This window comes from Talpa europaea (assembly GCF_964194135.1).
Source record: "Talpa europaea genome assembly, chromosome: 9".
Taxonomy (NCBI): Eukaryota; Metazoa; Chordata; class Mammalia; order Eulipotyphla; family Talpidae; genus Talpa; species Talpa europaea.
In genome coordinates, this window is record NC_140076.1 from 65861197 (window position 1) to 65887022 (window position 25826).

Below are 25826 nucleotides of genomic sequence, written 5' to 3' on the forward strand. Positions count from 1 at the left end.
CCCTTGGTAGATCTACTCTTAGTGCTGGCCCCTCTTTACGACTGGGGAAAGTGAGGCACCATGCAGTTAACACCATAACAAGGTGACTAAGTGGTGGAACCAGAGCCAGAACCTAGATCTGTCTGAGCCAGGAGCTGACTTGGCAGCCCACCCTGCCACACCACCCTTATGCCTGGGGCATTTTGGAGCCCCAAGCACCTGGGAGCTGCTCCTTTTTAGTCAGAATAGTTGATGGGGAAACTTAGATGCAGCCTTCCAGGGTGAGGTGACTGAGCAGGCATGCGTCTCTAGGAAGCCATTGCCCACCCAGGGGGAGCGTGGAGGTCACCTTGAACCCACCTCAGGCCAAGTGGGGAGGCAGGTAACTTAAGAAGGGGGCGGGGGTAGATGTCTCCTTTGAGCCCATGTTGCCCACCTGAGGCCTGGATAGTGAGGCAGTGTCTGTTAGAAGAGCCACGGTTGTCCCGTGAAGGTGCAGCGGAAGGCCCAGAGGTTTCTGGGCAGAGTGACAGGTCGGGCTCTGCCGACCTTCATGTCAGGCATGAAGATAAGTTTGGGGCATTGAGGAGGCTGGGCCATGGCCCAAGGAAGAGGGGCTGAGGTTGTCCTCGGGCGATGGCTGTAGGGATGGGGGCAGGACTAGGTGGCTGCAAAGGGATGATTTGGGGACATCCTCCTAGCAGGCAATAAACACCCTTGCTTATACCTGGAATGGTCAGGATTAAAAACTCAAGGTCCCTGAGTGCTGGCTTGTATAACTCTGTTCCTCCCACCCAACTCCCACCCTAAACCCTTGCTGGAAGCCCCACTGCTGTGTAAGTTTCCATTAAATCAGATTATTAAGCATGGAGGTCAGCGACTTTGGGCAGGAATCTGAACTATTCAAGTGCTCTTCTAAAAGCAAATAAAATTGTTTTCCATAGATGTCATCGGCCTCACGCCTCAGTCTAGAATTTCAAGGCCCTCCCTTACATTCCACCTACATTCCCCCCACCTAAACCTCCCCTGTCCCTTTCTTTCTCTCTCCCTACATGGCCACTGCTTATGGACCCCCACGCAATCCAGCCCCACTCCCTGACAGAGACTGACATCCCCACCAGCACACATCACTCACCTCCCCCGTTTGTTCCACACTTGTGAGCACGCACTCTGTGCTGCGGCTCAGGGAGCCCTCATCCTGGGGGGCATGTCAGATGCTAAGACCTACTGGGTTGTGGCTGGGGGGGTGATGGTGGAAGCTTGGAGGCTAAAAGGGAATGGACCCCCTGAGTACACCCATGTCCTTTAGGTACTTGGGCCATGGGTGGGGTGGGCTAGCCACCTGAAAATTACCAAATGGCCTCTGCATCACAGGTCTTCTCCGGGGCCATGTACCCTCAGTTTTTTCTTGGCTGCCATCCCATTCCATGTCAGGCAGGGAAAAGAGTGGTGCTCTGAGCTCAGGCAGCTCTGGGTTAGATCCTGCCTCTCCTCTTCTTGGCCATGAGATCTTGGCCAACCTTTGAAAAATGAGATCTCAGAACCTGGTTTCATCTGTGGGAAGAGACCAGTAACCCACTAAACACTGGCTTGCTAGAATACTAAATGAGTTGCTACATATGACAGCCCCAGCCTGCACCATCTGGGTGCTCAGAATAGGGACCTCCCCTTTGACTTGTTACGAGCAAGGCCAGCATTTCCGGGAGCCCAGCACCCACTCAGAGCTGTGTTGAGTGACTTACAAACATCCATTCTCACCACATGCTAGGAGGGGGTCCTTGTGATTATCATCTCAATAAACATTGATATTAGTTAATAATAACAATGAAAGCAACATGTTTATTGAGCACTTACCATCTACAGAGAATGCACCCAGTTTGTGATTGTCCCCATTTTACCTCTGGGGAAACTGAGGCTGGTGAAGGTGAAACCTCTTGCCCAAGTTCAACCAACTACTAGGTGACAGAGCCAGGATTTGAATTCTGGCAGCTCAAGCTTCCACCTGATTCCTTACTCTCTTGAAGCGAAAGGGGCTCTGGTGGGCCTGTGAGAGGGCTAACACTCTCCCTGCCCAGGGCAGCCTGCATCCTTAGCCATTTTTGCTCCTCTTTCCCTCCCTCCCCCTTTCCCTTCTTTTTTTCACTTTCCTCCTTTTTTTTTTTGCCAGGATGCATGGGAACTCTATAGATGTATAGGAGCTTATACCATATGATTGCTATGACTTGTCCAAAAGAACTCTGTTAGTCATAGATATTCAGTTTGACTAGCTCTTACAAAAGGAGAATCTTACTGGATTGCTGGCTGCATACAGATGCCTGGATGGGGAACCCCAGAAGTCTTCTGTGTTCTTCCTTCCCCAACATAATTTTTTTCCTCCTCTTTGGAAATTCTTTACCCAAACCAATGTTTTAGCCATGCTGCTTACTTCCAGTTAATGTAAATACCATGTGGCAGGACACCAGTAGGGCCAGCCACACCAGCTAGTAGTGACCCAGGGCAGGTGGTGTGACTTCTTTCTATGGAAAAGTGTTTTGCCCTCAAGATACCCACGGTTTGATTTTTTTATCTGCTAAGCAAGCAAGCTAGCTTTGCTAAGCAGATTGCAGTTAGAACTTTAAATCTTTGTATATTTATTTTCTTTGTTTTTGTTGAGTCTCATCAGCTCTTTGTGGATTTTTGTGATCAGTCCTTTATCATTAGTGTTGTGTGCGAAAATTTTCTCCCAGTTGGTGAGGTTTCTCTTTGTTTTGGTTATTGTCTCTTTTGCTGTGCAGAAGCTCTTTAATTTGATGTAGTCCCAGCTGTTTATTTTTGCCTTCACTATCACTGCTTTGGGTGATGTGTCTGTAAAGATGTCTTTGAGGTACATGTCATCTAGTGTTTTGCCTGTATTTACTTCTATATCTTTTATGGTTTCAGGTCTTATGTCTAGGTCTTTAACCCATTTTGAGTTGGTTTTTGTACATGGTGTGAGGTAGTAGTCAAGTTTCATTCTTTTGCATGTAGTAACCTAGTTTTCCCAGCACCATTTATTGAACAAACTTTCTTTGCTCCAGTGCATATTCTTTGCTCCTTTGTCAACGATTAGTTGACCATTAGTCTGTGGGTTTATTTCTGGGTTTTCTATTCAGTTCCATTGGTCCGTGTGTCTGTTCTGGTTCCAATGCCATGCAGTTTTGATTATTATGGCTTTGTAATATAGTTTGAAATCTGGGCAAGTGATGCCTCCATTCCCTTCTTTTTTATTTCAGGAGGGTTTTGGCTATTCGGGGTTTTTGGTGGCTCCATATGAGTTTCATCAATATTTTTTCTATTTCTTTGAAGAATGACATTGAAATTTTAATTGGAATAGCATTGAATCTGTAGATTGCTTTTGGGAGGATGGCCATTTTGATAATGTTAATTCTTCCAATCCATGAGCAGGGGATGTCTTTCCATTTCTTTGTGTCTACTTCTATTTCTTTTAACAGTGTTTTATAGTTTTTTTTGTATAGGTCCTTTACTTCTTTTGTTAGGTTTATTCCCAAGTATTTGATTTTTTTTTGTTTGTTTCAGTAATAAAAGGAATGGTTTTCTTGATTTCTTCTTCTTCAGATTTATTGTTTGTGTATAGGAAGGCTACTGATTTTTGTGCATTGATTTTGTATCTTACCATTTAAATGGGCAAAAAAGCTAAAAAGAAACTTCTCCAAAGAGGAAATACCAATGACCAACAGGCATATGAAAAAATGTTCAACATCACTTGCAATCAGGGAAATGCAAATCAAAACTACAATGAGATACCATCTTACACCAGTGAGAATGGCACATATTAAAAAAACTAGCAACAACAAATGTTGGCGAGGTTGTCCTGCACTGCTGGTGGGAGTGCAAACTGGTCCAACCACTATGGAAAGCTGTGTGGAGATTCCTCAACCTACTAAAGATAGAGCTTCCAGGGCCTCCCCAGTGGCGCAGCGGTTGAGCACTGGGTTGCGAAGCCTCCCGCGGCCTCTGCGGCGCTGGTTCGATCCCCGGCTGCTCCCCGGCCACGGGAGGAGGGTCCCACATGGCCGCAGACCTCTCCTGCCGCCCGCTGCTCCCCTCAGCAGTGTACTTCGGTCCTTCTGCCTGCTCTGCTCCCCGCTCTGGCTCTGGTGAATTCTCTCACCCTCCCGCACTTCTGACTGTACCCAGTGCATGTACAAACAAAAAAAACCAACCAAACAAACAAACAAATAAATAAAACATGCCTCTATAAAAAAAAAAAAAAAAAGATAGAGCTTCCATATAATCCAGCAATTCCACTCCTAGGTATTTACCCAAAGGACACAGAAACATCAATTCCAAAGAGCACCTGCACCCCTGTGTTTATAGCAGCACTATTTACAATAGCTAAGCTTTGGAAACAACCCAAATGCCCAAAAATAGATGACTGGATCAAGAAGATGTGGTACATATACACTTACTCAGCAATCAAAAAAGATAAACACATGCAGTTTGCAGCAGCATGGATGGAGCTGGAAGGGATCATGCTCAGCGAAATAAGCCAGCAAGAAAAAGAAAAATACTGGATGGTCTCACTCATAGCAGGAATCTAGAATACCTAAATAAGGGACCAGGAAAAAGAATAACTATAAGAAAGAATAAATCAAAATCAACAAACAACTATGAACCAGAGACACACTATGAGGGGGCGGGGAAAGGAGGGTTTGGGGTCAAAATAAGGGGGTTGCAATTGTATGGGGAATATAAAAATAAAATTAAAAATATATATAAAAGATAAAAAAATAAAAATAAATAAATCTTCGTATATTTAAAAGATACCCTTGGCCCTTAGTGTCAGATCCCTCTCTTCAGATTTCCACATAGACTGCCCAGCCCAGCCGCTCTGTGAGGTTGGTTCATCATTTTAGACACCCCAGGAGTCACAGGAAAGTGTACAGACAGAAAGAGGCCTCATTCAAGGCAGGGATGGGGAGCAGGAGATCTTTGAGGGGTCATGGGTTTTGCTTCTCAGATCCATAGCAAGTTCTAGTAGCTTTGACTTAGAACCTCTTTGCCTTATTTTTTTTCCCTCTTTTTTTCTTCAAACTGTCAAAGTAATTTTGGTTGCCCGCCTGTGCATGGGTATGAGGTCAGCCATGCAGAACTTTGGAGTTCCTGAATTTCAATGGTTTGGATGAAGAATTGAATCTGAGGGGAAAAGTTAGATTTTTACTTGCCTTCTTTTTAGTTCAGATCTATGACTTGCAAACCTTCCATAGGGAAGGTTCCCTGTGCCCCCTCGCCCCCTGCCCACACACACACCTCTGTTCTGACTTCTTGATCATAGATTCATTTTTTCTCTTCAAACTTCCTAGAAACCTTCCCCTGTTTTACAGTCAAGGACCTGAGTCACAGAGAGGTAAAGTAACTTGCCCCAGGCCCCCCATCTTCAAGGTGGCAGAGGAAGGAGGCAATCCCACACCCTTTTGCTGCTGCCCCATGGGTCCTCTCATCACCATCATAGTGGCAGGAGAAGTCAGGCCCTGGGGAGTCCCCAAACAGCAGTTAATGTACAAAAAGCCTTTATTTTCTGCCAGGTGGTCTGATTTCTCAATGGCTGTGGGTGGGCCTTTTAAAATCAGCTCACCCCAGCCAATAAAGCTAGCTTCCTTGTGCAGCCACCTGCAGGAGGCAGCTGCGGGTGGGTTTGCATTGCTGGCTGAAGGTGGCAGGAAGCCAGCAGTTCTGGAACATTTGTCTTGGACATGGAAGGTGACATGGGGCCAGCGGCACATGTGTCTGCCCAGGGCCCTTCAGGAAGGCACGGGAGCACTTGGTTCTGGCCTTACATAACCAGACTGACCCCCAGTTCCACAGGCCAGTGTGTTTCCATCCCTCCCCTCCCTTTTGTCCTTTGTCCTTGGTACATGAGCCCCAGAGAGGCCTCCAGGGTAAGCTCACCAGGCACCACACCTGAGACTCACCCTGCTCTTGGCTGAGGTCATCTCCAGAGGATTACCTGGGGATGACATCATCCCACAATCCCTCAGTAATGAGCAGAGGCCCGGCCTTCCCAGGTAGGGAAGGTGAGTTGCTTCAAGGGAAAGTCATTCAACTGGAAAGGGGACACCAGGATCTTGCCCTTTGGTGACCATGCTGTTAATCACCCAGCAGTGTCATTATTCAATAGCCCTCTGGAGTTGCAAATTAGAGCAGGGATTGAAATTGATTGCTGGTGGCTAAAGAAGGAGCATGTATCTGTGAAGAAGTCGACCCTCCATCGAAGACTGTGGTCTTGCTCTTCTGCCACTGGCTCATTTGTTCTTTTTTTTTTAAAGATTTATTTTTATTTATACAAAACACTGGTACACACTGCCAACATTATTCTCAATGGTGAAAAGCTGAACGCCTTTCCTTTAAGATCAGGAACAAGACAAGAATGTCTTCTCTCACCACTGCTCTTCAATATAATACTGGAGGTCCTAGCCAGGGCAATAAGACAAGAGAAAGACATACAAGGAATCCAGATAGGGAAAGAAGAAGTAAAACTATCACTATTTGCAGACAATATGATAATATACATAGAGAACCTTAAAAACTCCACAGAAAAACTACTCAAAATAATCAACCAGTTCAGTAAAGTATCAGGATACAAAATCAACACACAAAAATCAGTAGCCTTCCTATACACAAACAGTCAATTGGAAGAAGAAATAAAAAAAAAAATCCCTTTTATAATTGAAACCAAAAAAAAAAAAAATGAAATACTTGGGAATAAACCTAACAAAAGAGGTGAAAGACCTATGCAAAGAAAATTATAAAGCACTGTTAGAAGAAATTGAAGAAGACACAAAGAAATGGAAAGACATCCCCTGCTCATGGATTGAAAGAATCAACATTATTAAAATGGCCATCCTCCCAAAAGCAATGTACAGATTCAATGCTATTCCAATAAAAATCCCAATGACATTCTTCAAAGAAATAGAACAAATACTGATGAAATTCATATGGAGCCACAAAAACCATGAATAGCTAAAGCCCTACTGATGAAAACAAAGGAGAAAGGAGGTATCACACTTCCAAACTTCAAGCTATACTACAAAGCCATAATAATTAAAACAGTTTGGTATTGGAACAAAAACAGACACACAGACCAATGGACTGAATAGAGAACCCTGAAATAAAGCTGCACTTATATGAACAACTAATCTTTGACAAAGGAGCAAAGAATATGCAGTGGAACATGGACAGCTTGTTCAATAAATGGTGTTGGGAAAACTGGACCTCCACATGCAAAAAAAAAAAAAAAAAAATGAAACTAGACCACTACCTCTCACCATGTACAAAATTCAACTCAAAATGGATAAAAGAACTGGACATAAGACCTGAAACCATAAAATATATAGAAGAAAATATAGTTAAAACACTATAAGATATACATCTCAAAACATCTTTAGGGCCTCCCCGGTGGCGCAGTGGTTGAGCGCTGGGTTGCGAAGCTGCCCGCAGCCTCCGCGGCTCCGGTTCGATCCCCGGCTGCTCCCCGGCCACTGGAGGAGGGTCCCACATGGCATGCAGACCTCTCCTGCCGCCTGCTGCTCCCCTCAGCAGTGTACTTCGGTCCTTCTGCCTGCTCTGCTCCCCACTCTGGCTCTGGTGAATTCTCTCACCCTCTCGGGCTTCTGACTGTACCCAGTGCATGTATAAACAAAACAAAAACAAACAAATAAATAAAAAACATGCCTCTATAAAAAAAAATAAAAAAAAAAATCTTTAAAGACTCATCACCCAAAGCAGTGATAGTGAAGGCAAAGATAAACACCTGGGATTACATCAAACTGAAAAGCTTCTGCACAGCAAAAGAAACATTAACCAAAACAGAGAGACACCCCACTGACTGGGAAAAAATCTTTGCACTACATCCAACTGATAAGGGACAGATCACAATGATATACAAAGAACTCACATGGCTCAACAAAAACAAAATAAACAATCCGGTCAAGAAATGGGCAGAAGAACTCAAAAGACATTTCTCCAAAGTGGAAATGCAAATGGCCAACAGGCATATGAAAAAATGTTCAACATCCCTTATAATCAGGGAGATGCAAATCAAAACCACACTGAGATACCACCTTACACCAGTAAGAACGGCACATATCAAAAAAACAAGCAACAACAAATGTTGGCGAGGATGTGATGAAAAAGGAACTGTCCTACATTGCTGGTGGGAGTGCAAACTGGTCCAACCATTGTGGAAAGCTGTCTGGAGGTTCCTCAGTCTACTAAAAATGGAGCTACCATACGATCTGGCAATTCCACTCCTAGGGATCTACCCAAAGGACACAAAAACAGTGATTCAAAAGAGCACCTGTACACCTATGTTTATTGCAGCACTATTTACAGTAGGTAAAACCTGGAAACAACCCAAATGTCCAAAAATAGATGACTGGATCAAGAAGATGTGGTATATATACACGATGGAATATTATTCAGCAATCAAAAAGATATGTCATTCCTTCTAGCTTCTGGATGGAGCTAAAAGGAATTATGCTTAGTGAAATAAGCCAGAAGGAAAAAGAAAAATACCGGATGGTTTCACTTATAACAGGAATATAGGGGAACCAAATAAGACATCAGTGTAAAAAAATAATAATAACAGTACAAAACACAACAAAGCAAAAACAGACAATTGTAAACCAGAGACATCCTGCAGGGGAGGAGGAAGAGGGGTGAGAGGGAGGGAGGGAGGAGCACAGGGGACTGTGGTGATGGTGCATGGGTGAATCTCCTTGGGGAAGGAGATTCTATGGGGACTCAATCTGAGGGGGTGGGGGAAGCAAATATTGTCTAAAAAAATGTAAAAAATGATAAATGTTAAAAGAAAAAAAAAACTGGGGTACAGGCCAGAGTGTGAGAGGATTCACCAGAGAGCGGGGAACAGAACAGGCAGACGGACAGACCAAAGACACTGCTGAGGGGAGCAGCAGGCGAGACAGGAGAGGTCTGCTGCACCATGTGGGTTGCTCTCTGGCCAGCCGGGAATCAAACCCACAGAGGCTGCAGACAGCTCCACAGCGCTGCGCTCAACCTGCTGCACCATGGGGGAGGCCCTGGCTCATTTATTCTTCCCCACTATGGGTCTGAGAATGAGCTGGACAAGCACTGGCCTCTATCTCCCCAGACGTTGTGGCCTCAGAGGGGCCAGCCTCTTCCTCCCCACCCTCATTTTCTCCCTTGATCCTGGATGCTGAAGTTGGGGAAGCAGTGTGAGCCTTGAAGAACTTGGCAGAAGGCAGACCTGAGGGGAATTCCAGCTCGGCCATTGTGCTATGTGATCTTGGAGATGGGACTCACCCTCTCTGGCCCTTGGCACCTGATTTTAAAATGGGAATGAGTGCATCTCATAGGGGAAAGGGGATACCACGATGCTCTCCAAGGCCCAGTGAGGCCTTTCCGGGCTGAAGGGGCTGGAGGCTCAGCAAACTGAAAGCTAGACTGTTCTCTTATTTCAGAACATCCTTGTGCCCCCCCCCCCCACAAAGAAACGACCCCTGGGTGTCTCTGAACCCACTGTTTCTTGTTAATTGAGCACCAACTGCATCATACTAGTGCTGGGGCACAAAGGTTGGGATCTTAGTAAGAATGAAGTGTTTGTGCTAGCCTAACTCATTCTTTCCCAAAAAAGTGGCCAAACAGGGCCTCCCTGGTGGTGCAAGGAGTAAGACTCAGCACTGTGAAGCTATCCACAGCTGCTGCAGCACAGGCTCAATCCCTGGCCAGGGAGGTATCCACATGGCACAGCAGTTGTCTCCTTGGCTCGCCCGCTGCTCCCCTCAGCAGTATATTTCAGTCTGTCTGCCTCTTCTGTTCCCCACTCTGTCTTTGATGAATCCTCTCACACCCCACATCTCTGGCCTGCACCCCAGGCCAGAGATGTATGCATAAATCTTTAAAAAAAAAAAAAAAGTGGCCAAACTCTAATTGTTTATTATTTTATGGCCTGTGGATGGACCCAAGGGGCCTAGTTCATGTTCAAGATAACCGAAGCCTGGCCACTTTAAGCACTGTCCTGGCTGCCTACCAGAGCGGCCTTTAGATTGGTGCCCTCTCCTCGTAGGGAATTAGGGGGGATTAGCTGGGCTTCCCCCACAAGTGGGCTTCAGGCGCACTGTCTCGTGTCCACTCTGTGCTCCTCAGGGTTGTCTCCAAGACACCTGGAGCTCAGCATTGCCATGTGAAACTCCACTCTTGCCCAAATTCTGTTCCCTGAGGTTCCCAGCCCAGCAGTTGGCTCCAGAAAGGATTGCAGCCGTCAGCTTCATGCCTCCACCCACCCTCATGCCTCATTCAGAGTGGGTCCTGCCTGCTCCAGAGCGCCCTTTCCTGCCTCCCTCCCCACCATCTGTCCCTCCTGCTCCCAGGCCATGTACCGTCTTTGTCCCAACTGGTCTCCCAGTTGCACAGCAGCCCCAGGGAACCCATGGAAGTACAGGCCTGACCTATCCACTGCACTAGGATCAAGTGTAAGAACTTCACCGTGTCCCCAGGAACCCGCCTAACCAGCCCTGGGACCTTAATCTGTTCCTCACGCCCTCAGTCCTTCCCACTCAGGCCTTTGCACGTACTCCCCACAGCGCTCTCTCTCCTTCTTTGCCAGGATAGCCTCATCTTCCTTCAAACCTCAACTTCCTTCAAACCTCCCATCTCCTCAGAGAAGTTTCCCAGCCTGTTCTCCCCCTAGTTTGTCCTTGTGTTTGTGGCACTCCACAGGTTGCTGTTGAAGTAAAACAGTCACGCGTTGCCATGTCCGTCAAGGCTGGAGCACATGTATGAGGTGGTTCCAACAGCCAGGACCACACAGCCTGTGTGTGCCACAGGCCACATCATCTAGGATTGTGTGATTATACTCTATGACCTTCTCACGATAGCAAAATCATCTAATGACCCTGTCTCAGAACGCATCCCCGTAGTTAAAGCTGGCAGTGACAGCTGCTGTAAGGGTTGATTTAGGAGGCCAGTGGTATCTGTAAGCTTAATGAAGGCAGACATCACTTCTGGGTAGTTTCTCACTGTCTCCAGAACCTGGAAGGTGCAGGTACTAAAGGTATTTGTTGCGTAAGTGGATGCACCTAACAGATCCCAATGGGGCACAAAGTTGGGGCTGTCCCAAACTATCGCTGTGAGATCAACAATGACCCACCCCCTGAAGATGTCCACTTCCTTGTCTGTGAAACCCCTGTTACCTTATGTGCAAAAGTAATTTTACAAATGTGATGACGTCAGGGGTCTTGAGATGGGGAGATGCTCCTGGGTTATCCAGGTGGGCGGGATGCAGTCAGTCCTGAGGGCCCTTATGAGAGGCAGGCAGGGTGTCAGAGAAGAGAGAAGGTATGTGCTGCTGACTCTGAAGGTGGAGGAAGGGACGATGAGCCGGGGCAACCTCTAGAAGCTGAAAAAGACAGGAAAACTGATTCTCCCTTAGAGCTTCTAGAAGCTAGCCCTGCAGACCCAGAAATATAAGGTAATAAATGTGTGTGTTTGGAGCTGTTAACTTTGTGCTGACTGTTACAGCAGCTACAGGAAACGAGTACAGTAAGTTAGTTGTGTTTCACAACTGCTGTCCATCCCTGGATTTTGTGAGAGCTGGGACCCTGGGGGTGAGCACAGGGAATTCCCAACCTTCCAGCTGGGTGAGAGGGAGGATGATCGAGAGGAGGGAGGAAGCTGCCCGGTGCCTGTGGGTGCCATGCCCCAATCCTTAATAAAGCCACTCTTCTCACTGGGGTGTTCTGGCCACCCGGTCAGCAGATGGGTCCACAGAGGTGATGATGTTCCCTGCCAGAATTCACATAGAAATGGCAGAGCCAGGATTTGAACTTGCATCTGGCTCTGAAACCGGTGCTCTCACCACCACCTCCCTTCTTCAAAGTAGTAAGGCAGGCGATTGGAGAGCACTGTTGAATGGTGACCCCACGCCTGGGTAGGTGCAGGCCTCTTCCAGAGGGGAGTCTAGGTTCTCCGAGCTGCTGTCACCACATGACATGGCCCCTGACTGTCCAGGATGGGCACCCCCTCTCAACCAAGGCTTCTGTACTTCTCTCCCACAGTGTGAACGAGCTCTATGTTGATGACCCAGACAAGGACAGCGGGGGCAAAATTGACGTCAGCCTGAATATCAGTTTACCCAATTTGCACTGTGAGCGTGAGTATCCCCAACAGCCCTCTGCTCTGGCAAGGTGCTCTGGTAGGCAGAGCTGGTGTGTAGAAACAGCCAGACACCCAGAACAAGTTCCATGAACAGGGCAAGTTATAAACAACAGAGAGTTTAACGATCTCCCGCTCTTTTCTTTTTCTTTTTTTTTTTTTTTTTTTGGTGGGGGGAGTATGTAATCATTTTAAGGAGAATTGGAGGTTTTCTGAAGTAAAAAACATAAGAAACTACCAAATAAGAGTGACCTGTGAGGCATAGCTATGTTGTGGGGGCTGGAGTGAGGGGGTGCAATGGAGTGTCCTAGCTCAAATTCCCAAGAAGTAGAACCTGAAATTCTTAGCAAGTAGATTTTTTGAGGGAGGGCTCCCGGGGGGGAGCTTGGAAGGCGAGAGGGAGGCCAGAGAATGGCAGAGGGCTTGAGCTGGAACCTTAGTTGAGCCTGCCCCTCAAAGTTGGGATCTTAGTGGAGTTGTGTCATGTGAGTGACTCTGTAGTTTGTCCTACCTGGACATGATTATCCAGAGCCTTAACTAATAGCCTCAGGAAGGTGAGGGGAGACATGGGGCTACCACCTCCCAAACATCGCAAAGCAAGGCACCTCCAACCAGCTGAGGGTCACCACCTATAGAAGGATGCTGTCTTTGCTGTTAGCAGCCAACATGAACAGAAGCCAGGGTGTGGAGCACCATCAGTGAAAAGGTTAGGGGCAAGGCATCTGTGACCATGGAGAGTTGGGAAACTTCCTTTTTACTTCATATTCCTTATTTTTTATTTGTTTCAAAGAGGAATGAATTACTCATATAAAACAAAACTCCTTGGAAGTCTGATTTGGAGTCAGATTCAGGCTCCTTTGCTCACTAAGACTGGCTAAGGTCACCTCTTGGAGCCTCAGTTTCCCATCTGTGAAGTGAACTTGGTGCTGTATCTTATTGGGAGGACTTGATGAGCCGGTTCCCAGAGTTAGCAAGTGGAATGGTGTCACCTCCTGGCCTGGGGTTCTAGTCACCCTGTGCCCCTGCCTGGCAGATGTAGACCCTTCCCCTCACCCCACCCTCTCCCTGCCTACTACAGGGCCTAGCCAAGAGCAGGACATTGGGTGGGTCTGCAACCAGAGATAGAAGCCATTTGACTCCGTTGTTGCTTTTGGTGAGAATTACATCACAAATTTGAGTCCACAGTGTGCCCAACGCCAGGGAACCTGTTGAAATAAGCAGGTTTTATTTTTTATTTTTTCTCTTTCTCTTAGAAAAATAACTAATCTGGCAGTTTTTCTCTCATTCAGGAGTTGGACTTGTGTCTGGAACAAGGACATTCTTAGTCATGCCAGAGGACTGGGACCATTGGGGCTGGGGAGTGAAGGGATGTGGTTCCAGGCTCTGTCCCAGTGCTGGGTGGTGGCCCAGGAGGGGCCAGGCCACTTCAAGCTGCCTAGTGTGTAGGCCCACCATGCCTGCCACCCTGGGGGCGGTGACCTGAACCCGGCAGCTCCCACTTTTAAAAGCATCTGGCTCTTCTTTAAAAGAACTTCAAATTTTTATTATAAGGGCAAAAGTCCATGCTCATCATGGCACCTCAGGAAAATCCAGAGAAGCAGAGAGAGAAGTTGTCCATATTCCATGTCGCCCCACCCCCATGACAGCATCAGTGACATTAGTCACCATTCTGTCCTGTTGACCTTCCTTTCTTGGTATTTCTGAACATGGCTGAGATCATGTTGTGCATATAATCTCATCTCTTGCTTTTAAAAATATATCTATTTTTTTGGTTACACAACTCATACAGGGATGCATTTTCTATTTTAAAAAATACTTGTTCAAAATATAGAGGCTGGGCGTCCCCGGTGGCGCAGCGGTTGAGCGCTGGGTTGCGAAGCTGCCCGCAGCCTCTGCAGTGCCGGTTGGATCCCCAGCTGCTCCCCGGCCACTGGAGGAGGGTCCCGCATATCGCGCAGACCTCTCCTGCCGCCCGCTGCTCCCCTCAGCAGTGTACTTCGGTCCTTCTGCCTGCTCTGCTCCCCGCTCTGTCTCTGGTGAATTCTCTCGCCCTCCCGCACTTCTGACTGTACCCAGTGCTTGTATAAATGAATAAATAAATAAATCTTTAAAAAAAAAAAACACACAAAATATAGAGGCATATAAAGAAATATGTCTTCCCCAGTGTGCCATACACCACGGGAGAAGCCAGCTTCCAGTTGGGACTCCTTCCCTGACTCGTGTGTGTATGTGTATGTACACATACAAATCATGTTTGGATTTTCCTTTTTACATAATTGGGACCCAACTATATGGTACTTTTTTGGGGTTTCTTGTTTTTTTGGCTAGTATCTTGAAATTATTCTTTTGTTACTTGTAATATTGGTAAAATAACCTCAGCTGCCATTTACTGAGCTTCTATGTCAGGTCTGGCTCTGTTCTTTTGGCCATGTTAGTGCATTAAGACAAACAATATTCTAGCAGAGGGGCTAAAGGGAGTGAGCTCTGGACCTGGATCTAGGATAGTGCCTGGGTTCCAATCCAATCTCTACTGCTACTTTGCTGTGAGAGCTCTGGCAAATTACTTAACCTCTCTGTGCCTGCGCGCCCCCCAATATAGAATGGATCTGATAATATCTCCCCTACAGGAATGTTCAGATGGTGAGTTCTTATGTAAAAGGCACAGAAGTAAAAGAATAGCTAGCATATAGCAAGTGCACGCCATTCTAATTTTTTTTAACCCACACAAGCCTAGGATGGAATAAGAAATTAAGGCACAGAAAGTTAGGTAACTTGCTCTTGGTGCCTCAGCCAATAAGGGGTAGCCAGGCACCACGGCAGTTCCAGGGCCCTCATTCTGAGCCTCTGCCCTGCCCAGGCACCTCTCCCCACATATGGATCTAGCACATTCTTTGTACCCACTGCTCAGCATTCCTTAGAGGGCATTTCCATTGACCATACCCCTGTTGACAGGCCGTTGGGTTGCTTCAATCAGTTGTCATGATTTCAAACAAGGTTGCCCAGAGCAGCTCCACGCACACGTCAGGATATGTGTGCATCTGGAGGATGGGTTCCTGGGGCTGGAACTCCTTAGTCAAGCAGGCCTGCGTACATGTCTTCTAAACATGATTGCATCCATGTTTCTCACACCCTGCAGACCTATGAACATCCTTGTTCATGGCTGCATCACAGGTCCTTCTGTGGATGAGCCCTCACTGTCCCACCTCCAGTGAAAACTGTGAGCTCCTTCCTACTTTCACCTTTTAAGGTCAGCTCACTACAGCTGCCCTCTTCCATATTGTATCACCACACTAGCACTTCTTTCAGGGAAGGTCTTGCATTTCCGTAGTCTACCAACCCCTCCCTTGCCGCTTGGGCATCCCAGGGAATGCCATTGGCAGGAACCTACCCATTTTACAGATTTGGAGACTGAGTCACAGAGAGGTGATAAGGAATCACATTGGAATCAAGACCAGGATCCCAGCTCCCATTTTATGTACTGAGGAACCCAGAAAAGCCTCTGGATTCCTGGAGGGCAGCCTGGAAGAATAGGCATTGGATAATGACTGGGTCTATTCATCCATGAACCCAGAGACTGTTCGAGATATAGTAAGTGCCAACATTTATTATCTACCTGCCACTGACTGTATCAGACCCTGATACAGGGTCTTCTCTACACATGTCAACTCTTTGATCCTCATAATTCTCTGAGAAGGATTTGATTATTATCTGCCCCATTTGACAGAAAAAGAAACCCAGGTACTAAGAAGTTAAGTGCCTCAGCCAACATGGCATAGCTGCTGAGCAGCCGTGCCAAAAGTTAGATGATCTTGAACCCCTATCTGCCACTGTCCCCAGCAGTCTCGCCTTCAACCAAGAGGACACCCCGCACCCCACAGCCCTCTGGGAGTGTCACACTGCTTCTTTGTGGTTGGAGCCATTACTCAGCTGGCTGACTTGTCTCAGGCTCTGGGTCCCCCATTGTGAGCTCCTAGAGGACCCCTCTCCCCATCCCAGGGTACATGGAAGAAGGGTGCTGGGAGGAGGGGCAGGTCCTCACCCCCTTTTCTCTCCTTGCCTCCTGCAGTGGTCGGGCTCGACATACAGGATGAGATGGGCAGGCACGAGGTGGGGCACATCGACAACTCGATGAAGATCCCACTGAACAACGGGGCGGGCTGCCGCTTCGAGGGGCAGTTCAGCATCAACAAGGTAGGACACACCCCTTTCACCCACTCTCCAGCCCCTCCGTCCCCTTCCCCTGTAGAAACCAGATAGCAGAGCTGTGTGCCTCCCTCCTTCCCAGACCCCCAACCACAGAGACCCTGGCAAGTTGGGGTCGGTATCTACCTTCCTGCTAGGTGGGAGTTTTGAAGCCCCTGCTGACTGGTTCAGGAAGGGGCTGTTCTCTCCAACAAAGAAGGCAGGGGTGGAAAGAAGACAGTGGGGTTCCTCCTTCATCCTGGCTCTACTCCACTGTAGCGACTTACAAGGTATTTGACCCACCTTGGCCTCATTTTATATCTTGACATTGTTATGCATGTGATGATAGTAATCATGTCATGGAGCCTCCACTCCATAATGTTTGTGTGGGGATTTAAAGAGCTATTCATTATACATTCATTTATTGTAAATTTTTCTTCTGAGCACCTGCTGTGTTCCAGAGTTGTGGGCTCAGAGGTGCTCTATTAGGTGGGTGGAGTTTGTACCCTGGTGAAGTGAGACATAATATTCACGTTTGCATGGGTGGGAAGTTTCATGATGAGAAATGAAGCAAGGAGAACTGAGAGTAGGGAGGCTTTGAAAGTACCTGGTCAGAGAACCATTCAAGCATTACTGTTTTGTCACTAGAACCAGCTCCTTCGGAAATGAAGTCAAGAGTGTGAGCCTGCTGCATTTGGGGGAGTCAGGGAACCCCAGCAGGAGCCAGCAGGATTGCTCAGCATGGGCCAGCTATCTTCTTCAGCAACTTTTAAGTATGATCACAGTGGAGCCTCAACAACCCTGTGAGGTGGCAGCATTTTACACAAGGAAATCCAGAAAGGTTAAGAATCTTGCTCAAGGTCACACAGCTCTCCCCAGTCCCACAAGTCCCCTTCCCAGTCCCTGCCAGACAGAGCCGCCGGCCGCTCCTGGCTTCTGCTTCCTCCACTCAACTCCCTTCCCAGAACAAGTTCTGTTGTCCTCTACAGCATCCAAGCACTTCAGAGCCAGTGTCAGGAACCAGGAGTCCAGCTTGCTGGCTCTTCAGTCAGAGGGTCTGGCCATACTGGGCACACGTCCCACCAGGGATAATGATCTGAAACTAGGGAAACTGCCCCTTTAGACAGGACAAGAGCTCGCCCTTCCCACAGTCCCCACTGGCAGCTATAAAGTTGGGCCTGGGCACTGGCATGGCTGGACGCATCTCTCTCTCTCCCTGTGGTCTCTCCAGGCGGCCTCTCTAGCAGGGTCAGCATCTTCTATGACAGCCCAGGGCTCCCTTCAGCGCTGAAGCAGAGGCTATCCCTGGCTACTGCACTTGGTGGGCTAATGTGAGTCACATACCAGTCCAGGCCCAGAGGAGAGGGCTCACCAGGAGCATGGGTGCTGGGAGGCGTGATTCTAAGGCTGTCTGTGCAGATTTGCCTCCACACAGGGTCTGCGCTGAGTCAGCCCCACGATGTGGATTTTAATGGTGGTTGTGTTGGGAAGCCATTGGGTGTTTTCAGCAGGGAAACCCCTGGAGAACTGCTGTTCAGCCACAGGTTTAGCTGACAGAGACAGCCCAATGCCACACATCCCTTTGGCAAACATGACCAAGGCAGTAGTTGGTGCCCCTCAGATGAGCCATTGGAGGGTGAATCTTTGCTAGCTGGCTCTCAGTGAAGTGAAACTTGCTCTTTGGGGCCAAATGGACTTGTGGTCAAGAGTCCTGGCTGTAACCCTAGTGAATGAGCAGTTTTTCTTCTCTGGGCTTCACAGTTTCCCTTGCTGTCAAACGGGGATAGTTATACTGGCCTCACGAGCAAATTAAAATGCACACAGCACTGAACACAGTAGGGATGGAATAAACCTCAGTGCCCTGATCTCCCATCAGTGAGAGTGTCTGTGACCTCATCAGCTGACCCCCCACCATCGCCAGGTGCAGATGAGTTTATAAAATCATGTGCAGATAATGTCAGAGGACCTGGAATTCTAGGAAAGGGTCACCTCAGCCCGACCTGTTGGCTACCAACAGTTAGGTCATCACCTGGCCCTGTACTCATATTAACACATTCAGCCCTCATTACAGCCTGAGGAAACTGAGGCACAGGAGATTGAGTAACCTGTTTTAGGGCCCACAGCCAGGATTTGAACCCAGGCACTTCCCCTACTAAACCCGCCCCCCTTCTCCCCTGCACCACCACCCCTTGCTGATGCTGGCTGTCTAAGTCACATGTGCCATGGCCAGTATGTCCATTCATTCCAGATCACAGCTCAGGCCAGCCTCTGTTCCTTACCCACTTTCCCTTGTTAAGGTTTGTGCCTTCAGGGTTTGCTCAACCAAGCAGTGCTCAGATAAGAAAGCCAGCAGGCAGGCCCTACCTCCTTATCGCCTTCCATCAGGCTGACTCTTGCCTGGGGCCTCTTTATCCTTCCATCAGGACTCTGGCGAGCAGCCAGGTGTCAGCATTTCAGCGGCAGCCCAGACACCTTACTTAATCACACAGGCCCTGGGAGGGAGGGCAAAGTGGGTTGGGGCTTGGAGACTGACTCCATCTATATGTTTTTAAAATCCATCAGAGACACTGACGCAGGCTTCTAAGTCACAGGTTCTAAAAGCGTCGTCTCCTCTTTCTTCAGCCCAGCATGTGCTGGCATGCGTCAGCCACCTGCCATGGGTTCTGAGTGGAGGGGGCGCGGGTCACTGAGTCACAGCCTCCCGGGGCTGGCAGCGGTGGCAGATGCGCAAATCCAGTCTCCTTGACTCACTTAACTCCAGGTGCCTGAGGCCCAGGCCCCAGCCTGATTCTGAACTCTGCCATGGCCCGGTCCATGGGAGGCCCCGGGTCAACATATAGAAAAGGTCTGAAGAACACCCACTCGTCACTGTTGATTTCTTGAAGGAGTGATAAGTGCTGGAGACTTTAGTTCTGCCTTTATTGTATGTATTTTTTATACTACAAATGTGTCCAGGTATTATTTATATAAGTAAAAATGAAATTAAAAAAAAATTTTTTAACTTGACTTTTCCCCATGCCCTGCCTGGAAGAGTCCTTTTTCCAGAATGGCTCTTGGCTCTGATGACTAGATATGTTCATCCTAAGAACCGAACCCAATAACAACTGCCATCGAGTTTGTACTCATCCCCTCATTTAATCTTCCAAGTCTCTCTGTGGTTATCATCTTCATTTTATTAATGGAGAAACTGAGGAACAGAGTGGCTACTGACCTTGCCCAAGGCCTGAGTAGGGAGTAGGGCTAGAACTCAGCCAGTTCTTGACCACAGGTAATTGGGCCCCTTGAAGTGGACTGTGCTGTTCTCTCAGGAAGATCTTGTCAAGCTGCCTTTCTGCTCACCCCAGACCTGGCTCCCCGGGCCCTGATCCCAGATAACATCCCAGCCCCTGACTCCCTGAGCTACCTGTGGCCAGGCCCTGTTATTCTTCCCTCCCATGTCATTCCAAAGCTCATGCCCCAGTGAGGACAGGAATACTCCCTAGGGAAGCCCACAAGTTTGTGTGTGAAGCAAGCAGGCTTGCATTTGATGGACCAGCTGCATGCTGAGCTGTATGTAAGCCCTACTCCTTCTAGAGCTCTCTAGAATAAAGTCCCTCCTGAATTTCTCTGTCTGGCATTTGGGGCTTTGCTAAACAGCCCCGCCTCCTTGACTCCTTTACTTCCTGCTGGTACCATTCCTTCCCTCTCTCTTAGTAGGGGTCAGCCAGACCAAACTCTTCTAGCCCCTAATACGTGCCCACACACTGGGGGGTCTCTGACCTCCACAGTTGTTTGTGCTGTTCCGTCTACCCAGATGCCTTTCCCCTTCTTCTTGTGTAATGCACTCAGAAAGGGGTTCTTGACACATGTGGGTCCTTTTCACTGAAAGTCCTACACGAGCAACCCCAGCTGAGTTGGCCCCCGCTGATTCTGAACTCTGCCCATGGCCCCCACCCTCTGACCCTAGGTGGGTCACGCAGGGTCTCATTTTCTGTTCCAAGTCTATGTTGCAGCTGGCCAGGGCCCTGTCCTGGATCAGGCTCTTGTCTGAGTCATCTCCCCAAACCCTGAAGGATTGGCTCTGTGTGGTTGCTGAGGGGAAGGGCTTGGGCCTGAGTGGGAAAGAGTGGCATGTCCCGCTTCGGCCAGCGTGCTGCATCTGGAGCTCGCAGACAAATGACCTTACAGTTTCTTCACTACTCAGGTCTCAGTTTCCTTCTCTGTAAGTTGGGAATCATCAGGTGCCAAAGCCACAAATGCTCTTTTAGAATTAGTGTCATTCACACATTCATTCATTCATTCATTCATTCAGTGAGTAAGTAAGTAAGTAAGTATTTCTTGAGGACCTACTATGCACCAAGGTTGGGGACAGACAGCAGACAAAAATCCCTACTAGCCTGGAGTCTCTATTCTTGTGGGAAGAAACAGACGAGAGCAAGATGAAGATAAGATGGCAGATGAAGTGTGTTTTGGTAGGATGAGAGGGGAAGGATGGGGGGAAATTGAGTAGAGGCCTGAGAGAGAGCCATGTGAACAAGGGCTCCAGAAAGAGGGAGCATGGGCAGAGAGGCCGAGGGAGGCCAGCACAACCGGAGGGATAAAAAGAGGAGGATGTGAGGGTGTGACTTTGAGGCAAGAATGGGACTCTGAAGGTTTCCAAGTAGAGGTGTGATGGGATAAAGCATAGATCCCCAAGGCCACCTCTGGTCACTATTGGGGAAAAACTTGGGGACACCAATGGCAGGAACTAGGGGCCCCATGGAGACACTACCACAGTCCCATCCTGGGGCATAGTGGAGGCTTGAGGGGATCAGGTGCTGGTCATGTAGGTGGTGGAACTGATGGCATTTCCTGATGGGTAGGAGGTTAAGTGTGAGAGAAGGATGAGGGGTGGAGGGTAGGGGGTGCAAGATGACCCTCAGGGTTTGGTTTGAGCAGCTGGGCAGAGGAGGTACCTTCCAGTGACATCAGGAGGCCCCAGGAGAATCTAGGGAGGTCAGGATACTCCGTGTCATTCATTTCCTGGACTAATTCATTCAGTACCTCCAACAGGCTGTGCTCTGATGGAGCCTTGGGACCCAGGGAGGAAACCCATTTACCCTAGGGTGGTGGGGTAAATATAGGTGGGTGATGGTGATGATGTGGAGTGCATTGGGCTGCAGGCCTGAAGGCCATCCCCCAGCCTGCTATGGGGCCAGCAGCCCAGGAGGTGGCTGGTGGGCATGCTGTTTGGAATCCTGGGCTGTGCCAGGAGGCAGCTGTGTGCTTCACATGTGTTCTCTCTCCCCAAAGCCCCAGAGCCTCCTCAGGTACCACTGTTATTGCCCCATTTCTCCAGTTGAGGAACCCGAGGCTTAGAGAGGGGCAGCAGTTCCTCCAAAGTCTCACAGCTAGGATCGTGACCAAGCCAGGATCCATATCCAGAGCTGTCTTCTCCACAGTGAAGACCTGCTCTGGCAGACCCTCAACCAAGCTCCTGAAACTTGCCTGTCTCCCTCAGGTCCCGGGCAACTTTCACGTATCCACACACAGTGCCACAGCCCAGCCACAGAACCCGGACATGACCCACGTCATCCACAAGCTCTCCTTTGGGGACACACTACAGGTGAGTGCACAATCTAGGGGATGAGGCCAGGGCGGCCATGCAGGGGCTCTGTCACCCAAAGCCTGCTATCCTCCCTGGACACAGAGGGATGCCCTCCAGAGGGGCCACCCACTTTGAGCCCCTGCTCAGACAAACACCTCCCTCGATTATTCCTTCTGTGCGTGGCTGCAGTTTGTTTTGTCAATAATGCAGTGGACTTGGAGCCTCAGGTTGACATCTGTGGAAAGAGACTAGCTTGTTGCAAGCTAGTGCTAAGTGCTGGTGCTTTCTCTGCACCAACCATAGGAGGTAGAGGGCCCCACTTTTACAGACAAGGAGCTGAACCCAGAGAAGCCCAACCCAGGTCCCCCAGCATATCTGTCTGCGTCCCAGAGTTCAGGATTAGTGTCATTCACTGTTTATTGAGCACTTGCTGTGCACCCATGTCAGGGGCAGATAGCAACAGATGAGACAAAAATCCCTACTAGCTTGGAACCTCCATTCTTGTGGGAGGAGACAGGTGAGCTCACTGCCTTTTTTGCCCTACTGCTCAGAGCTCATGTCCACTAAGTAGGGGTAGCTCAGTCATTGGAAGATGCTGGCGGTCCTTGTCACTAGAATTGGGAGGGCCACCTCTGCAGGTTCAGTCCAACTGTTTCCTACACCAGGCAGCAGCACAAAGGACCCAGACACTGCCCATGTGACTCTGTCAGGTGCAGGCAGTGGAGCTTAACACCCTATCTTCTCTACCCCCACCGCAGTCCTGAAGATAGATTCTATTATATCCCATTTGAGAACGATGGGATTGAGGTTCAGCAAGGGGATGTAACTGCTCTGGCCACAGTGCTTGGATTGGGACCTAGACCTGACCCCAAGTCTGTGTCCCATTGAGGTTGCTGGAGGGTGGGGGTGACATGTACCCATGGTTCCCACAATCCCCCCATGTACACATACACCGTGACACCACCTGTGACATCTGCCCAGACTCCTACAGGCATTCATCAGACACTCTCTCCAGGGTGCGTCCTGACATGCATGCTGGTGCACACACCCTGTGGCCCATCCCCGAACATGCCACAGGCACACACACACACACACACACACACACCCCTGCTATTGGCATTCTCTCAAGCATTACCTGCCCCCCACTCCCTAAAGTGTGATCGTGTTTTTCACATATGCATACACTGTCCAGAGGCAGGCACAGACTCACTGGCTGGATATCTCATACAGGCACACATGCACGCTCATGCCTGCACTGCCCCAACTATACGACCATCTACATCCATCCACCTGCAGCAAGAAAACCTGATGTCAGCAAGAATACCTGATGTCAGTCAAATGCTTTCTGTGTGCCAAACATCGTACCTTATAAGCAAAACTTTTTACTCTTTCAGCAGTTTCAGAAGTTGGTACTTTATTTTCCCCATTTTACAGAGGAGGAAAGTGAGGTTTGAAAGGGTACAGCCTGTTGTAGAATCCAGTATGAATCCAGTAGAATCTAGTCTAGCCTTGACTGCAATGCTGGTATACCTCGCCCTCATGGTGCACACCCTCCAGCACAGGCACACTTTCACACTTCCTCCCTCTAGTCTACATTTCTTGTACTTTCTTCCCAGGTACACAGCCCAGCAGACTCAGTCATTGACTTTTCAGGCCCTTTAGAGACCCCAGAAGTTTTCCTTTGGGAACAGAGAAGGTCTGGCTTCCAAGGTGACAGGAACTAGATTCCCCATCCACACAGTGAGGCATGACCCACCTGGGACTATGGACTCACTTCCTGCAGGTGATTTCACACAGGATTCACCACTCATACCCTCCTACATCTCCAACCAAGAAACTGTTGTGTGGAGGTACCCCAGCCTACTTTTCTGGGTTCAGATCCTGGTTTCACCACTTACCAGTTTTGTAACCAAGGCCAAATTATTTATTCTTGCTGGGCCTCAATTATCTCATATCAGTTTACATCCCATGTAAAAAGGGAACAATAATAGTCCCTGCCTCCTAGGAGCATAGTGAAGCTAGAGTGAATGAACACATGTGAAACTCCTAGAACAATGCCTGGCACAGAGTAAATAGTCATTGAAATCAGATTTTCCCCTTGTTGGCTGTACCCTCACTCTGCCAGCATTCATAGGGCTCACACCCATAAGGTGTGGAGAGGGGGCATCACCACCCATATTAGGAATAGTGGATGATGACCCCAGGGTAAAAAATGAGCCTTGGCCACATCCTAGAGGTCTTTGCACTCCACCAGCTCATCAAATCTTGACAACAGCCCCAGAAGCTGGGCACACAGGGAACCTGAAGCATAGAGTCACAGGTCATACAACTCACTATAACACAGCCAGAATTTGAACCCAGTTTTTTCACAGTCAATACATCTTTCTCACGGGGTGCTGACCCCTGGAACCTGCCCTGAAGGCACTTTCCTGCCTAGAGAGCAGCGTTGTAGAAGATGCTTTATTTAATCCTCACAAAAACTCCCTGAAGGATGTTGGATGAGATTTATTTTCTCTGATGAGGAAACTGGGTCAGAAAGGTTCGGTAACTGACCTAAGGTCACACAGCCCTTAAGAAACCAGTCTTCCTGACTGTGCCTCCTATAGGCACAGGTGGATTCATCAGATCTTCTGGAAATACCTTCTCTCTGCCAGGCTCTGTGCCAGGCCCTGGGACTGCAGTGACGAATAAACAATATAGGGTTCTCACCCTTTAGTAAAGAAGAGATCAAATAACATTATAATATAGGGCAAGGAGGGCCAAAAACAAGAGAGGCATAGGATTCTAGGTAGTGATGTGGACGTGGGCCGCTCCCCAGTTGGGAAGATCAGGGCAGGCTTCCTAGAGAAGGTGACATCTATGCCAAACCCTAAAAGGTGAGAAAAATCAAGCTTAGGAAGTCTCACAGGCAGGGGTCATCTTACACATCACCCCCTCCTAGGGTGATTGCTCTGTGGCATAGATTTCATGTGGTCATTTTCATGTGAAAGACTCACAAAGTTATGTTTAAGAAGAAATGGATTGGCCACACATCAGAATAGTGTTTTGTATGTGAGATGCTCGAGGGCCAGGGAATGAGGGCTCATCAGAGTTGGCTGGGGGTCCAAAAGTATCTACTTGGAGGGGGAGTAGGGACTGAGTTTTAGGTGGAGGGAGACCCATGTGAGACTTTGCAAGGTAGGGGCTGATGGGGTTAAGTAACTGTCCTAAAAACAGCTCAGTCATTGTAGTAGAAATAGGATTTCTTTTTTTTTTTTTTTAAAGATTTATTTATTTATTTATACAAGCACTGGATACGGTCAGAAGGGCAGGAGGGTGAAAGAATTCACCAGAGCCAGAACGAGGAGCAGAGCAGGCAGAGGGGCCGAAGTGCACTGCTGAGGGGAGCAGCAGGTGGCAGGAGAAGTCTGTGCGCCATGCGGGACCCTCCTCCAGTGGCCGGGGAGCAGCCGGGGATCGAACCGGCGCCACAGAGGCTGCGGGCAGCTTCGCAACCCAGCGCTCAACTGCTGTGCCACCGGGGAGGCCCGAAATAGGATTTCTTTTCATGTAAAAAACTGAGCTGATTTTCATCTACCCAGCCATTAGCCATCTAGCCATACAACAAATATTTATTGAGCACCTACTATGTGCCAACCTTAGGCATGCATCAGTGAGGACAACATGGCCCTGCCTGTATGAACTTAAAGTCTAGTAGGGAAGACAGAAGTTAATCAACTAATCACAATTGAAGGTGAGATAAAAATGACACACAACAATGATAGCGACTATTCATAATTTCTGTCCTCTTGAGTCAGAAACCAAGTCTTCAGAAAGTCAAGTTCAAAGCAACAAATGGACAAACTTTCCTTTGGGCTTATTGATAAGTGCTCAATAGACATCAGCCGAGACCTAGATCAGGTCACCCAACTGCTGCCTGGTGTGCCTG

General features: G+C 48.4%; 1 protein-coding gene across 1 annotated transcript in view; it reads left to right on the forward strand.

The window, feature by feature from the left end:
- ERGIC1 (endoplasmic reticulum-golgi intermediate compartment 1) overlaps nucleotides 1–25826 on the forward strand; it is a gene marked incomplete at both ends in the record, with an annotated part of 107472 nt that overhangs the window by 59872 nt on the left and 21774 nt on the right. Inside the window, 3 exons of the mRNA XM_084242366.1 lie at nucleotides 12054–12148; nucleotides 16217–16341; nucleotides 21812–21916. Of these exons, the coding sequence (XP_084098492.1) occupies nucleotides 12054–12148; nucleotides 16217–16341; nucleotides 21812–21916 (325 nt within the window). The remainder of the gene's footprint in view (nucleotides 1–12053; nucleotides 12149–16216; nucleotides 16342–21811; nucleotides 21917–25826) is intronic.